We start from the raw sequence: 12,630 nt of genomic DNA on the forward strand, positions 1-12,630 counted from the left end.
TCAGCCGCCCCCCAGGACCATCCCCGGGGTCCACTCGCATTTTATCAATGGCCCCGCGTGGGAAAGCGGCGGGGTGGCCACGCCCCCTGTCGCTGAAGCCACGCCTCCTTTGCACACCCGCACTGCTCGGGCGCGGCCTGGTCCCGCCCCCTCGGTGACATCATCATCGCGCGCCGGGGCGCCCTGGCGGCGGCTGGCGGCTATGGCGGCGGGGTCGGTGTGGAAGGGGCTGGTGGGGCTCGGCCTGTTCGCCCTGGCACACGCGGCCTTTTCGGCGGCGCAGCGTGAGTCACTGCCGGGGCTGCGGGCTAGGGCGCCCCGGGGCACCGGCACCCCCTCACGGCCGCCGGGCAGCTCCCGGGGCGGGGGCCGGGCCGGGCCGGCATCATCATCGTCCTCAGCCGCGAGCCCGGCGGCGGGGGCGGCCCTGTCCTTGCGGGCCAGACTGCGGGGAGAGCGGAGGTTCCGGGAGGAGCGCGGGGCTCGCCCCGTGCGGACGCCGTAGCAGCCGGGAAGGGAGAGAAAAAGGAAGGGTGGGAAGGGGGAGCTGCCGCCCGCCAGGTCGCGGCTTCAGCCTGGCTTCTGCCATCCCGCTGCCTCCCGTCTCCACGGTTCGCCTACCTCCCGGCTGCTTCGGGTAGGGCCAGCCGTGCTCCGGAGCGGCGGAGCCTCACAGCGGCACCAGGGGCGGCCCAGCTGACACGTTTCTCGGAGCTACAGCCGTTTCTCTGGGGGTTCTGTGTTGCCAGGCTGTTTATTTGCATACACGGAGTGTTTGATGCATGCATGTGTTTCTGTTTTGTAGATCGTTCTTACATGAGGTTGACAGAAAAGGAAGATGAAACGTTGCCCATAGATGTAAGTTTTTGCAGTGTTTGAAAGGTGTAACTGTGAGGTGGTTTAGTCTCTCAATTGCTTCCTTTTAATGTGCTAGGCAAGCATTAAGGGTAAAGTAGTTTTTAAGTTGCACTTGCATCAGAGTTCCCACTGTCAAAAAGGACCACACTTTCCATCCCAACTTCCTGAGTATGTTGTAGTTGTCAGTGAAGTCAAACCTCAGGTCCAGACCTCCCTCTTCTTTAGAAATATTCTGGAGCATCTTGTCCAGGATTCCCTGAACATAGCTCAGAGAGCTTTTGCATCCATCACCTCCTTTGCAGCATAAATATCCTGCACCCTCTGGCTCTGGTTGGTAGACATGTGTTTATCCAGTGTGACTGTGTGAATGTTTGATCCCAGCACAACTTGCTTCAGGGAGGGGGATTTTATTTACATTATTTGCTTGCTTTTCAAATTTCCACTTCAGTTATTTGTTTCCCTTTCTCCTTAATCAGAAGGGCGGGGAGATCAGGTGCCAGAAGAGCCAGGCATGGCGCCTAGCCTGGGGCTCCATGGTGTGTTCCTGGCAGGAGTTTGGATCCTGGAGTGCACAGGAACACAGTGTTTGGTCTCAGGCTCTTGCTGAGGAGCTGTCGATTCAGTTGGTGCAACCCAGAGTTGTGCTGGGGCAGCTGGAGCTCTGCCAGAGTTTTGCTGTGCAAATAGGAGGGATTTTTAGTTCTCCTGTGCCTCAGTTTCCCCACTGCTGGATTGCCCACCTCTATTTGCTGTCATTGGATGAAAAGCACAAGAGACACTGTGTGAAAGCTGAGATTTTCTGGTAAAAATGCAGAACGCTCAGTGATGTGTGTGTTGCACTGTGCTCCTTCTGTTGCAGATAGTCCTGCAGACTCTGCTGGCCTTCGCAGTCACCTGCTATGGGATAGCACATATTGCAGGAGAGTTTAAAGACATGGATGCCACTTCAGAACTCAAAAATAAGTATGTTTTATTTCTTCTTTTTGTACGCACCGGTATCCGCTTCTCTGTACAAACTGCGCCATGAAATCACTCATCTTTAGCTCAGTCCTTCAATGCATGTTGTAGGCAGTGGCCTGAGGGGAACAGCCACACTTGGGAAGGCCAACAGTGTCTTGAGTTTTAGGGAGAGTTAGATAACAGGCAGAAATTAAATAAACTTCTTGCTTTTCCTCATCCAAAATCCTGCTGTGCAGAGTTGGTTAGAGGAACGAAATGTGCTCGTAGGAAGTAGAGCTCAGGAATCACCACCTGTTGTTGTGACATGATCTCAGACTGCAGGGCTTGGCTCACACTCTGCTTGTGTTTGCTTCTTCATGAGAATCCGAGTCACTTGAATCTCACACAGTATATTCAAGGCAGGACATGTGAAAGACTCTGAAGAAAATAAGGGATTTTGGATCAAGATTTTGAAGAGGATAGTTGGTTAGAGCACACCAAGGTCATAGGCTCAACCCCTGTATGAGCCGTTCACTTCAGAGTTGGACTCCATAATCCTTGTGGGTCCCTTCCAAATCAGAATATTCTGTGATTCCAGTAGGAAATCAGATGGGCAGATGTTGCCTCTCTGGCCATTTCCAAAACTACAGGGGAGTATGGAAAGTGAAAAAGTTGACATAATTGTATTTCAGAGTGTTCACGTAAAGCCTTTAGCTTGAGGCACCCAGGGGGCTGGAAAGCTGAACATCATCAAGGTGTTAACACAAGTGACAGCTGAACTAAGGCTGGCACATGGTGTGTCTGCAGGCAGCATCCACAGGCTGCCCCTGAGCTCAAGGAAGGAAGGGGAAGTTTGTGACATGGACATCTTGTGGTCTTTTTCACAACTGGCTGTGTATTTCCTCAGTGTTTCAGTTTAGGAAACTTAAAAGCAAGCAAGAGTTTTGGATTGAAAACTTGTATTTCTGTGTTCTAAAGTCAATATGCCCCAGACTGACTGTTCTAAACTTCTTGCTCTGAGAGAATTAACCTTGGCTTTTTACATTTATTTTGAAGGACATTTGACACATTAAGGAACCATCCATCTTTTTATGTATTTAATCATCGTGGTAGAGTATTGTTCCAGTCCCCAGACACAGTGAATTCTTCTTCAAACCAAGATGCTTTGTCATCCAGCTCGGCACTGAAATTTCGAAAACTTGAACCTCTGCGCCGCTAAGACTTTTACAGATGATAACCCAGGACACTGAGATGTAATATTCAAGTCGGGGATGTAAACACTTTTTTAATTTCTGGAGCAGTATTTATATTGATCTTCCAGACTTTATAAAGTATATATATATATATATAAAAATATATATATATAAACTAATGACCTTCTTTGTACACTGTTAATGAGAATGACCGAATTGTGGATTGGCAATGCAGTGTAAATTCTACAGTTATGCTGTGAAACACATCTTCAAAGTTTCAGATATTAAAACGAGTTGCAGCTGACTTAACTTCAGTTAAAACAAAAAGCAAGCTAGTATTTCCTGGAATTAATGTTCTTTGACAGGAGGGAATGTTTGAGTGTATTTATTTTCTCAGTTTGCTTGCACTACAGTCTATGGACCCCCTCAGAAATGCTGTGTGCACTGCATCACTGAACAGCAGGAAAAGGGGCAGCACCTGATCCTGGAATGCCTGTGGGACACCAGCACAGTGTGGCAGGGGAAGTCAAAAAGATTGCTTTCATTTTTATTTTTTTACAGTGCTGAAAAACAGTTGTGTGAAGGGTTATTCTTTTTTTTTCCTGGTTTTTCATTACCACATTATTTCCTCGTTGCCCTCCTTTGTTTCATGTAAGTTGCCCCAGGTTGCCTGGGCTGTGGCTGTGCGTTGGTGTTTATGTGGGGGAGGCAGCTCACGTAGATAATCTGCCACACTCCATGTTCACCCCCTGGGTCCATGTTCTCCAGCTGTGAACTGGGGAATGTTGAATGTTGTGAATGTGCTAAATGTAGTGTTGGCACCAGGTACAACCTCCAAGTCATCTTCATATTTAAGTATCAGTAAGAACTGTCCCTTCTGTCAGTGATCCAGGGGTAGGGTCCAGCAGCTTGCTCTGTTTGCTGGCACTAATCCAGGACAACTACCCCTTTTCTGCCAACAGAGCCTTTCACCTTGATTTTTTCCAGCTGAGCCCTTCATTGATTTAAGATTACTGTCTTGATTCCATGTATTAGAACTGATCATACTGTCCTTAATTCTTACTTATGTCTAAATTCTTATCTCCCCTCAGGGGCTGAATCAATGCTAAAATCTCTCTTGGTCTGGTATTTCACCTCCCTGACCCAGCAAAGGGAGGGTAGGTCGAGGTACTGGTGGGGCCAGCAAGAATTTTGCCTGGTTTGAGGATGTTTTTCTGGCACAGTGGAAACTCAGCCTTTTGTCCTGGCATCTGTGGAGTTGTGTTTGGGGTTTTTTTAAACTATTAAGAACTGTCAAAGGCAAAAAGCTTGGCAAAAATACTGTGTAAACCGAAGCCTCTTTTTCTAGCTCTGCCCGTCCTATGGAGTGGGTGCCCCAGTGCTTGAGCAATATCCGTGGCTGCTGCTCTACAATCACTCTTAAGCATCTGGGTTTGATTAGAAAGGGTTACTCTGCCAACTGAAAGCATCTGAGCTGCAGGATTAGTTCCTAAAGTGTCCTGGTTCCCCTCTTGCTGGTGTCACAAATCGGCTCCTGCCAGCACCAAAGGCCTTGGAAATAGTATTGGGTCATCTCTCCATTGGGGACAGAGCTGTTCCCTTGGGGAATAGGGCTGCTGTGCGGCAGCTGCTGCACAGAGGGGAGGCTGAACATGGGCCAGGTGACCTTCTGGGACAGAGGAGAGACAGAATTAGCAGAGGGAGGGAGGACAGCAGGAGCTCAGTAACTACTGTAGCAGATGGGTCCTGCAGCCATGGTTGCACTGAGCCCTTTGCAGAGGGTCTTAGAGCAGAGCTGCTCACGTGGAACGTCTGAGAAGCCCCATTCGTGCTGCTGGAAGGCTACAGGGACCTGTCTGAGCTGAGAGGTGCTGCTGTGGGACAGGGAGGTGGAGAATGTCACCTGCTCGGACCAGGTCCTGCTGGGAGCACCCTGGGGCTGTGACAGGGCCCTTCTCATGAGGAGTAGCCTCACTCTGCAGCAGCAACGGTTCTATCACAAAGCTGTACAAATTATTTTTTCTTATTGATCTCACAATGTCAAATAAAAATTGATATCCTTAAAGTGTTTGTTTGTTTATTTCTGACCATTCTGGAGTCTGCTGCAGCAAATCCCAGGTCAGTGACTATTTAAAAGTGACTGCCCAGCACTGACATGAAGTGATTGCCTTAATTATGGCAGCTCTGTGTGAAAGTGCTGTCTGGCCTGGTGTTCATTACTGGGAGGTAAGATCAGTAAGGGGGATCCAAATAGCTGCAAGTAGCTGAGTAAAACATATAGGAGGGAAGTAGTACCAGCCTGGGGCTCTGCTTGCCTTTGAGGCTCCTCATCATCCTCTCTGGCAGAGCTGACATACTTGTCTTCAATTTAACCACAGTAAAGGCTTTTCTACCATGTGCTAATCTCCTGCCATCCCACGGGACAGGCTCCTGCAAAGTCTGGTATTGCAACAGTCCCTGGGGGAAACACTCAGGCTGCTCCTAGGGCTGGCGATAGTTAAAATCCTGGACTTGAGCAAGATCACTTTTCACTCCCTGCTCTGCTTTTCCACTGGGCGAGGTTGGAAAGTTAGCAAAGCACTGGAGGAGTTTACTCAACTACAGCATCCATCAGGATTGCACCAGAGAGAGCAAGAGACTCACCCCTCATCTACTTTATATGCTGCTGCAGCTCTGCATCCAGCACACAGTACAAGGGGGTAAAACACCAATAAAACCGGTCTTCTGGGAAGGGGCACCTTAGCCAGCTCCCAAAGCCACCTTGTGCTTACCTTGCAGTGTGGGGTTCTTCACAGATGAGTTTCTCTTCTTCAAAAGCAAAGCAAGACTTGAGCCAAGCATTTCTTGAATTAGACTGGAGAGCTTCCAGCCTCGCCCAATGAACATTTACACCCGTTGCTTTGGCTACAAGCTGTGATATTTCTGCTACATTAAATAGTAAAATAAAAAATAGGTGCTGGTGATTTCCATTCATTACTGAAGTAGCAGGTTTAATCTGCATTAATTTCAAAAAACCACCTGGGTTTTTGAACTATTCTAGTGAGAGCTCAGTGGGGAATTGGTAAGGAGGGCAGGAGTCATTTACACCCTTGTAGGTGAGGGGATGGGGACCATGGCTTGTGTCAGAGATCGGTCACTGGTGGAGCCCTTCCATGTGAGGCCAGAATGGAAGTGCAGCTGGCAGAAGTACTTACACTAGAGGTCAATAGGGCTGAACTGCAGCACCATGTGTGGAAATCCCTCCTGGTTACACATCTGATGTGTCCCCTCCATGTGTCCTAGATGGAGCCATTGCTGCAGTCTGGTGCCAGGACCCATGTGCTCTGTGCCCCACTGCTGCCCAAAGCTGGAGCACAGCTTTCTCGGGAAAGCTGGCAGCTAACAGGCCCTTCCAGGTGCTCTGGAGCACCCACACAGTTCCCCTCACTGGAGAAAGCAGAGAATTGATGATTACTTTCTATTGATTTTCTATTGATGATTTTTGGTTTCCTTACCGCTTGCTTCCCACGGTTTGGGTTCTCTCGCCCTTCACCACACTGCAGCAGATCTACCCTTCTCCATCTCTGACACCCTCAGCAAGGACATTAATTGTGGGGACATCCTCCAGCTGGATACAGCCCTCCTCACCAAGAGTGGCACCATTTCTGCTCCCTTTTGGGACCACCTGCACCAAACGGCAGCAATTTTCCACCAGACAATTCGGGAAGGCTGAGGCTCACCCCACAGGATCTGGGGCCACAGTGCTGCCCCTGGGCCCCTCAGCCGGGCAGAGAAGTTCTGCAGTTCCCTGCTGTCCTGGCCGTGCTGTGCCAGACTGGCAGACTGCCTGCGGAGGGGAAGGGCAAAGCAAGGCTATTTTGAATGTTAAACAAGCAGAAAAGATTTTGGTACCAGCTCTCCACAGCCAGCACAACAACAAAGGCAAAATACTCTTTAGATTTCGCCTTGAGGTTCACCTTGAAGCCATAATCACCAGGGGCAGAACCCCGGTGGAAATAAAATCTGATATTCCGGCAGGTAAAAGCCTTTTAATCAACCCCAGGTTGGTCTCAGTGACACAATGCCATTTCAAAACACTTTGGACTGCAATGAAAGCTACATCTTTAAAATGGCAGCGAATTAATTTTCCTGTCCTGCTAACTTAATCCTTTTTCCAGCCAAGAAAGGCAAATGGGAGTTCACAGAGCAGCGAGGCAGCCGGGAGCCTGGCAGCGCAAGCAGGAACACAAGCTCCAGGGCTCCTTGGCAGGGGCCCAGGCTGTGTGGTGTCACAGCTTCCCAGGCCATTTTAATAGGAAGGGAGATAGAAAAAAAGAATTAAAAGGTGACATTTGGATTATCAATGGCTCATCCTATGCCAGTGGTCCCAGGGAACCCAAAGCCCCCCATACAGAGAGATGTGGCTGTTTATTCCCCATTCCTATCCCAGTGCTGCCAGGCAGAGCACCCAGCACTGGCAGTGCCCTCCCTGCCCAGACTGGTGCTGGCTGAACCAGTTTCCCCAGGATCTGCCAGAGGCAGGTCATGCTGCAGGGGCACTTCACTTTGGATTTCAGAAAAAAAAAAAAAAAAAAGGAAAGAAAATATTCCCCTCCTCCCCCAAAGTATTTCTGCTGCGTATTTTAGAGCAGTTCAGGGCCAGCCACAAAACACCAGTGCTGATGTCCTTGGAGCTGCTCCAGAATCCCTTGTCCCTGCCCCAGGAGGTCTCTGCTGCAGTGCAGGATGCAGGAGGAGCATCCTGTGTGCACAGCAAACACCGAAGCAGTGACTGATTCCCCACCCCGGATGCAGAAGTGCACAAAACAAGACGCATCCCAAAGTAATTTTGAAGCAGCCAGTTAGGCAGGCACTTCAAAGAGGGCCTTCTCCTCCCAACATCCACACCAAGCTGTCACTCACTGGGCCATTACCGGTGCCTTCAAGGCACCCACAGGCCTGGGTGAGCCCCCAGCGAGGGCAATCCCAGGGAGGCACCACCTCCCCAGCACAATGTAAAGCATATGGAGGGGAGAGAAGGGACCAAATGATGCCACCTCCTTACCCAAGGCCACCATGCTGCTCTACAGCCTCCTGTCACACACAGATCTCTGCTGAGGGACCTTGGGGATGGTGGCACCATTTCAATGTGAAGTCACCACCATCACTCTGAAGCTGGAGCTGGCTGCTCCTTCCATACCTATTTGAATACAGCAGCTTCAGATCACAAAGGAAAAACCACAGCAGAGCAAGGCCCATGTTCATCTCCCACGGGAGGGACCCACATATCCTACCCCACATATCCTACAGGATGCACCAGGGCTGGTTAAAAACCCCAGGTCTGCTGGTGGTCAAGCACAGCCATGGCCATGCTGCTGCCTTGGGTTGTCCAGGGCTGGCAGGGGGGGACAACCATGGAAACAGCCTGAGCTGTCTCCCAGCATGGGAGCAGCAGGCAGGGGAGCTCTGCAAGGCACTCTCTTCTCTGCCTTTGCTTCTTGTGCTCAAGCAGCAACTGCAGAGCTTGAAAGGGGCAGACCTGAGGCTCAACCCCACCACATTCCAGGAGCAGAGCAACAGGATGCTCCACAGAGATGAAGTGCAAGTTAAAACAGGGGCAGTGAAGTAAGGAGTGAGTCACGTCAGATGAGTTCCAGACAGAGCAGAGCACTCCATCAGCATGAAACCCCCCTTTCAGGGCCCCACACCAGCCTCGCACTGAGCACAGTGCCGACCTCCCAAATTCACCACTGGTCAATCCCTCAGAGCAGCTCCCACCTCATGCCTGAGGATGAACGGGGAAAGGCTTTCAACCTCTTTCTGGCTTCCTATCATGACAGGAGCTGTCCCTTTCATCTCCTTACTTTCACAACCCCTTCTCCCTTCAACAGTGGGCACACTGAGTCCAGAGGTGGAAGGCAGACCCTGGGAAGGAGAGCCTGTTTTATCTACATCCACAGGAATCCAGCTTTGACCACCTGGAACCCCGACAAAAAACAGCTTTCAGCTGCCCCACGAGGTCAGAGCCTCCTCAGGGGTCCTGATGTGTGAAGAAAAGCCATCACCATCACTCAACCTATTTATCCAGCAACCGTTTCCCTTCACAGTCTGGGCCGTGACTCACCAGCAACTGCCTTTCCTGCGGGGAATTCACAGACAGTTCCCAGGAGTCGCTCTGACCCGGTTTCACCTGCTGGAAGCCGCAGGGGCTGCCGCAGCAGCAGCTTGGTGAGAGCCTTCCCAGCTCGCAGAGCCCCGGCATGTCCTGCCCACCATCCAGCTCCCAGCAAGCCAAACGCTGCCACCGCATACAGGCATTCCTGTTCTGACAGAACTCCTGCGGGAGGGTTTGCTGGATGTGATACACTTAAAACAGCCTCTTCCAGAGCTCCCGAGTCCCCCACCGTCTCCTTTTCCGCTAATGATCATCTTGAATAGCGGCTTCTAAGTTCTGTGTGTGCAGAGGGAGGAGCCCTGAACCCATGGATGCCAGAGGCATTTCAAAATATGCTTTCACTCAGCTGGGAAAGGAAAGGTGCTGGAGCAGCTTGGGTCAGAAGCCAAACCGACAGGGTTGGGCAGCTTCTCTACAGCCCTGCTATCTTCCTTTCCAAGCTCCTGCTTTTTTCTGGCCCCAAAAACACACTTCCAGCAAAAAGGCACCCACTGCAGCCACCTCTGTGTGGAAGCAGTAGGCAGCCTGTCCTGTCTCCACCTCATGCCGCTCTGGTGCCAGGCCCAGGCTGGCAGGTGGAAGAGCACAGGGAAAAAGGAACCCAATGACACATACAAGAGCCCAGCAGCCAGTGTGTTGGTTTGTGGTGGGGTTGTCCACACCAGGGAAATAATTGAAGTGTGCAAGACCAAATTAGGCCACACATTTTATAATCATCTTTGCTAGTGAAACACTGTATGACCTTGGGTAAGTCCCTCCATCCACCTTTAAAGAGTCTCTCAGAGGAGAGCCACAAGACTTTAATTAGCAGCCCTGAAAGTGCTCGAGATAGTTTCTCTCTCTTCCAAAATAACCAACTGCAGATGAATTGGAACAATCTTATTTTCAAATTCTGCAAGCAACTGGGATCTAGGCCGCTCTCAGATCAGTCACTTCAACAACATAATCAAAGTTAAATGTGCCAGCTGTGCATGAAGGGTTTTAATATGCTGTGCAGACTGGAAAACAGCTCAAAGAATCAATGTTATTTTTCCATGGCTGGGATGTCACTGTTGAGCAGCTGCATTATAATCATCTGCAATCAGCAAAATGCCTTTTTTTTTTATCACTTTCTAGTCTTGGGGAACAGGGCTCATTTTTATTTCTGTCCTACTTAGGAAAGCACCCTTGATCCCTGAGACACCCACTGTCTGAGACTGCCAAGGGATCAGGCAGCCACTACACAGTGTGCTCTGACCAGACCTGTGGCTGCTCAAATCCCAAATACCCCGACAGCCTCCTCAGCACTGAAAGTTGTGCCCAGACAAGAACTGCTCACGCTGCTACCACCACCTCCAGAAACAGTAAGTGCGTTTCCACAAACCCAGCAAGAATCAGCTCCAGTTACCTACTGTCACATATCAAAGACCTGAGATGGTTCCACAGCAGTCCCTCCCTGTGGAAAACCTAAGCACAGCCCAGCATCCTTCTCTGCAAGGGCCACCTCTGCACAAACACATCGGTCACAGCTGCCAGATGAAGCAAGGGGGAGGCAAGTCTCCCTACCTCATCCTTTACAAAAGACTGAACCTCTCTTTGATATATTCTACACACTAAATATTTATAGGTACAATTTAACATTAAAATATGCACCTACTCTGGAGTAAATGACAAGAAACAGGCTGACCACAGAAAAAAGAGTTTTGCCCTAGTAACTAACAAAATGCTTTATAACTCTCTCCTCCTGTTCAACATCCTGCAGGGTTCTAAGTATTTTGTAAATGAGCACACGCCATGGGGATCATTCCCAAAAAGCTCTGTCCCTCCTACCAGCTGCTCAGCAGTGGCAAGTGGAGCACAGGGATAGAGCAAATTGCCAGAGGTGTGCAATATTTTAAGGGACATTATGCAAGACTGTTTGCATCAGAGGAGTGACAGTGACTGAGATGACAGCAAGCATATACAAAGCCAAGGATCCAGCTACTTCCATTGCAGCTGGAGCCGATCCAGGACTAGGAAATAGCTGTGAAATTCCCACTACAGATGTGAAGATAAAACTTCCCCAAGCTCTCAAAAAAACCCAGATCTCCAGCAAAAATCTCATCAGAGGTTTCCATTCCACTGCCTTTCCCAGGCCAAACTATTCTTTTGGACTTCAATAAAAATTGTTTGAGAGCTTCAGCCCAAGCTCGAAATCTGAAGAAATATGCAGCTGCTTTGAGCACTTCCCAGCTCCTGGTAAAGGGCAATTTGCTTTACATGGTACCAGCAGTTCCCATTGCTGGCAAAGCCATGTGGCTGAAGGCAGGTGCAGCTCAGTTCTTCCACTGCCTATGGAAATATCCTCCAGCATTTACCACGAGGCTGTACAAGTCTGTACAATTTAACTCCTTCCTTGGCACATCCATCCTCTGAACTCTGAGTAATCAGCTGCTCAAGGCACCAGATCTGTGCTAGCAGCCCTGAGAAGCATCTTGTACACTTTTAAAATTAAGGCTCTAACATGGAAGAGGTGAGGTTGAACCACCTCCCACAGCACACAAGCAGTAACTGCCTTTTCCACCAGCTATTCCCACAGCCCCCGCCTGCACTCCCAGCTCCATGGACAACAACACGGCTCCCCTGCCATGCTGCTTTACCAAGAGACAACACTGCATCACAGACAGAGAGAAGAAAAACACCAATGCCAAAGCCAAGCCAACAGTCTACTTTCAGGGATGAAACAAGATGCCAGGTTGCAGCTCAACTGAATGGATAATTTCAGTTAAGTTCAACATTTTTCATTTAGTCTGTCCTCCTTGAAATGATTCCAAGATTCACATTTAGAATACAGCTTAAGTCCTGCATGCCACAAGACAAATCCCAAGGCATTCTTCTTCTCCCTTCCCACTTAGGATAGACTTGAACTTGTTTTTGCAGACCTGCAAGCAGCAGCTCCTTTTAAATCCAGTGACTAACATCCTTCCTTCAGATCTCTGCCAAACCTCCTTTCTGCCAGATTTGAAATGTCTTTGGCCTTGTTTTCTGCTTAACTAGATTGCACATTCTCAAGACAAGCACTCTCAAGTCCATTCGCTAAAGGTGTGATTTTGCCATGTTGCTGGTATGAAACACTGTAATTGAGCTTTATAGGTTTTGATAATAGTTTGTTTCTGTTTGATAATGCATTTCTTGTACTTTTCCATCAGAAGTTTAGATACTAAAAACCAGATAGATACCAAAAAAGTAGATACTAAAAAACAGACCAAAAGAAATCAAACTCAACAGCCTATGCTGCTGCCATTTCAAACAAGCAGTTTAGAGGAAGAACCTGGAGAAAATTACCAGATGAAAAAGAACCCCAAAAAATAGGTTTGGGGGTTTTTTTACAGTTTCCTGCAAAGGAAGACATACCAATTGCTTGACCACAACAACACAGTAACAGCCTCTTCAGCTGCAATTTTGGAAGATGACAATCACTCTTTGATGCTGGTTAAACCTGGCCAGGAATACACGTGCCCACCATAA

At 49.2% G+C, this 12,630-nt stretch overlaps 1 protein-coding gene across 1 annotated transcript; it reads left to right on the plus strand.

Moving 5' to 3' along the window:
- The first annotated feature begins 173 nt into the window (after positions 1-173).
- MMGT1 (membrane magnesium transporter 1) lies at positions 174-5,055 on the plus strand. The gene is made up of 4 exons (XM_032123812.1): positions 174-284; positions 806-858; positions 1,718-1,821; positions 2,854-5,055. Exons 1-4 carry the CDS (start codon positions 203-205, stop codon positions 3,014-3,016), a joined length of 402 nt encoding a protein of 133 aa, XP_031979703.1. The 5' UTR covers positions 174-202; the 3' UTR covers positions 3,017-5,055.
- Positions 5,056-12,630: the final 7,575 nt, after the last annotated feature.

The sequence above is a fragment of the Corvus moneduloides genome, chromosome 14, assembly GCF_009650955.1.
Source record: "Corvus moneduloides isolate bCorMon1 chromosome 14, bCorMon1.pri, whole genome shotgun sequence".
Classification (NCBI taxonomy): Eukaryota; Metazoa; Chordata; class Aves; order Passeriformes; family Corvidae; genus Corvus; species Corvus moneduloides.

Bases quoted from the DNA above. Each gene is read 5' to 3' on its own strand.
- MMGT1 (XM_032123812.1), top strand. From the start codon at position 203: ATGGCGGCGGGGTCGGTGTGGAAGGGGCTGGTGGGGCTCGGCCTGTTC. The intron at 285-805 runs GTGAGTCACTGC...TCTGTTTTGTAG, and splicing joins GGCCTTTTCGGCGGCGCAGC to ATCGTTCTTACATGAGGTTG. The intron at 859-1,717 runs GTAAGTTTTTGC...CTTCTGTTGCAG, and splicing joins ATGAAACGTTGCCCATAGAT to ATAGTCCTGCAGACTCTGCT.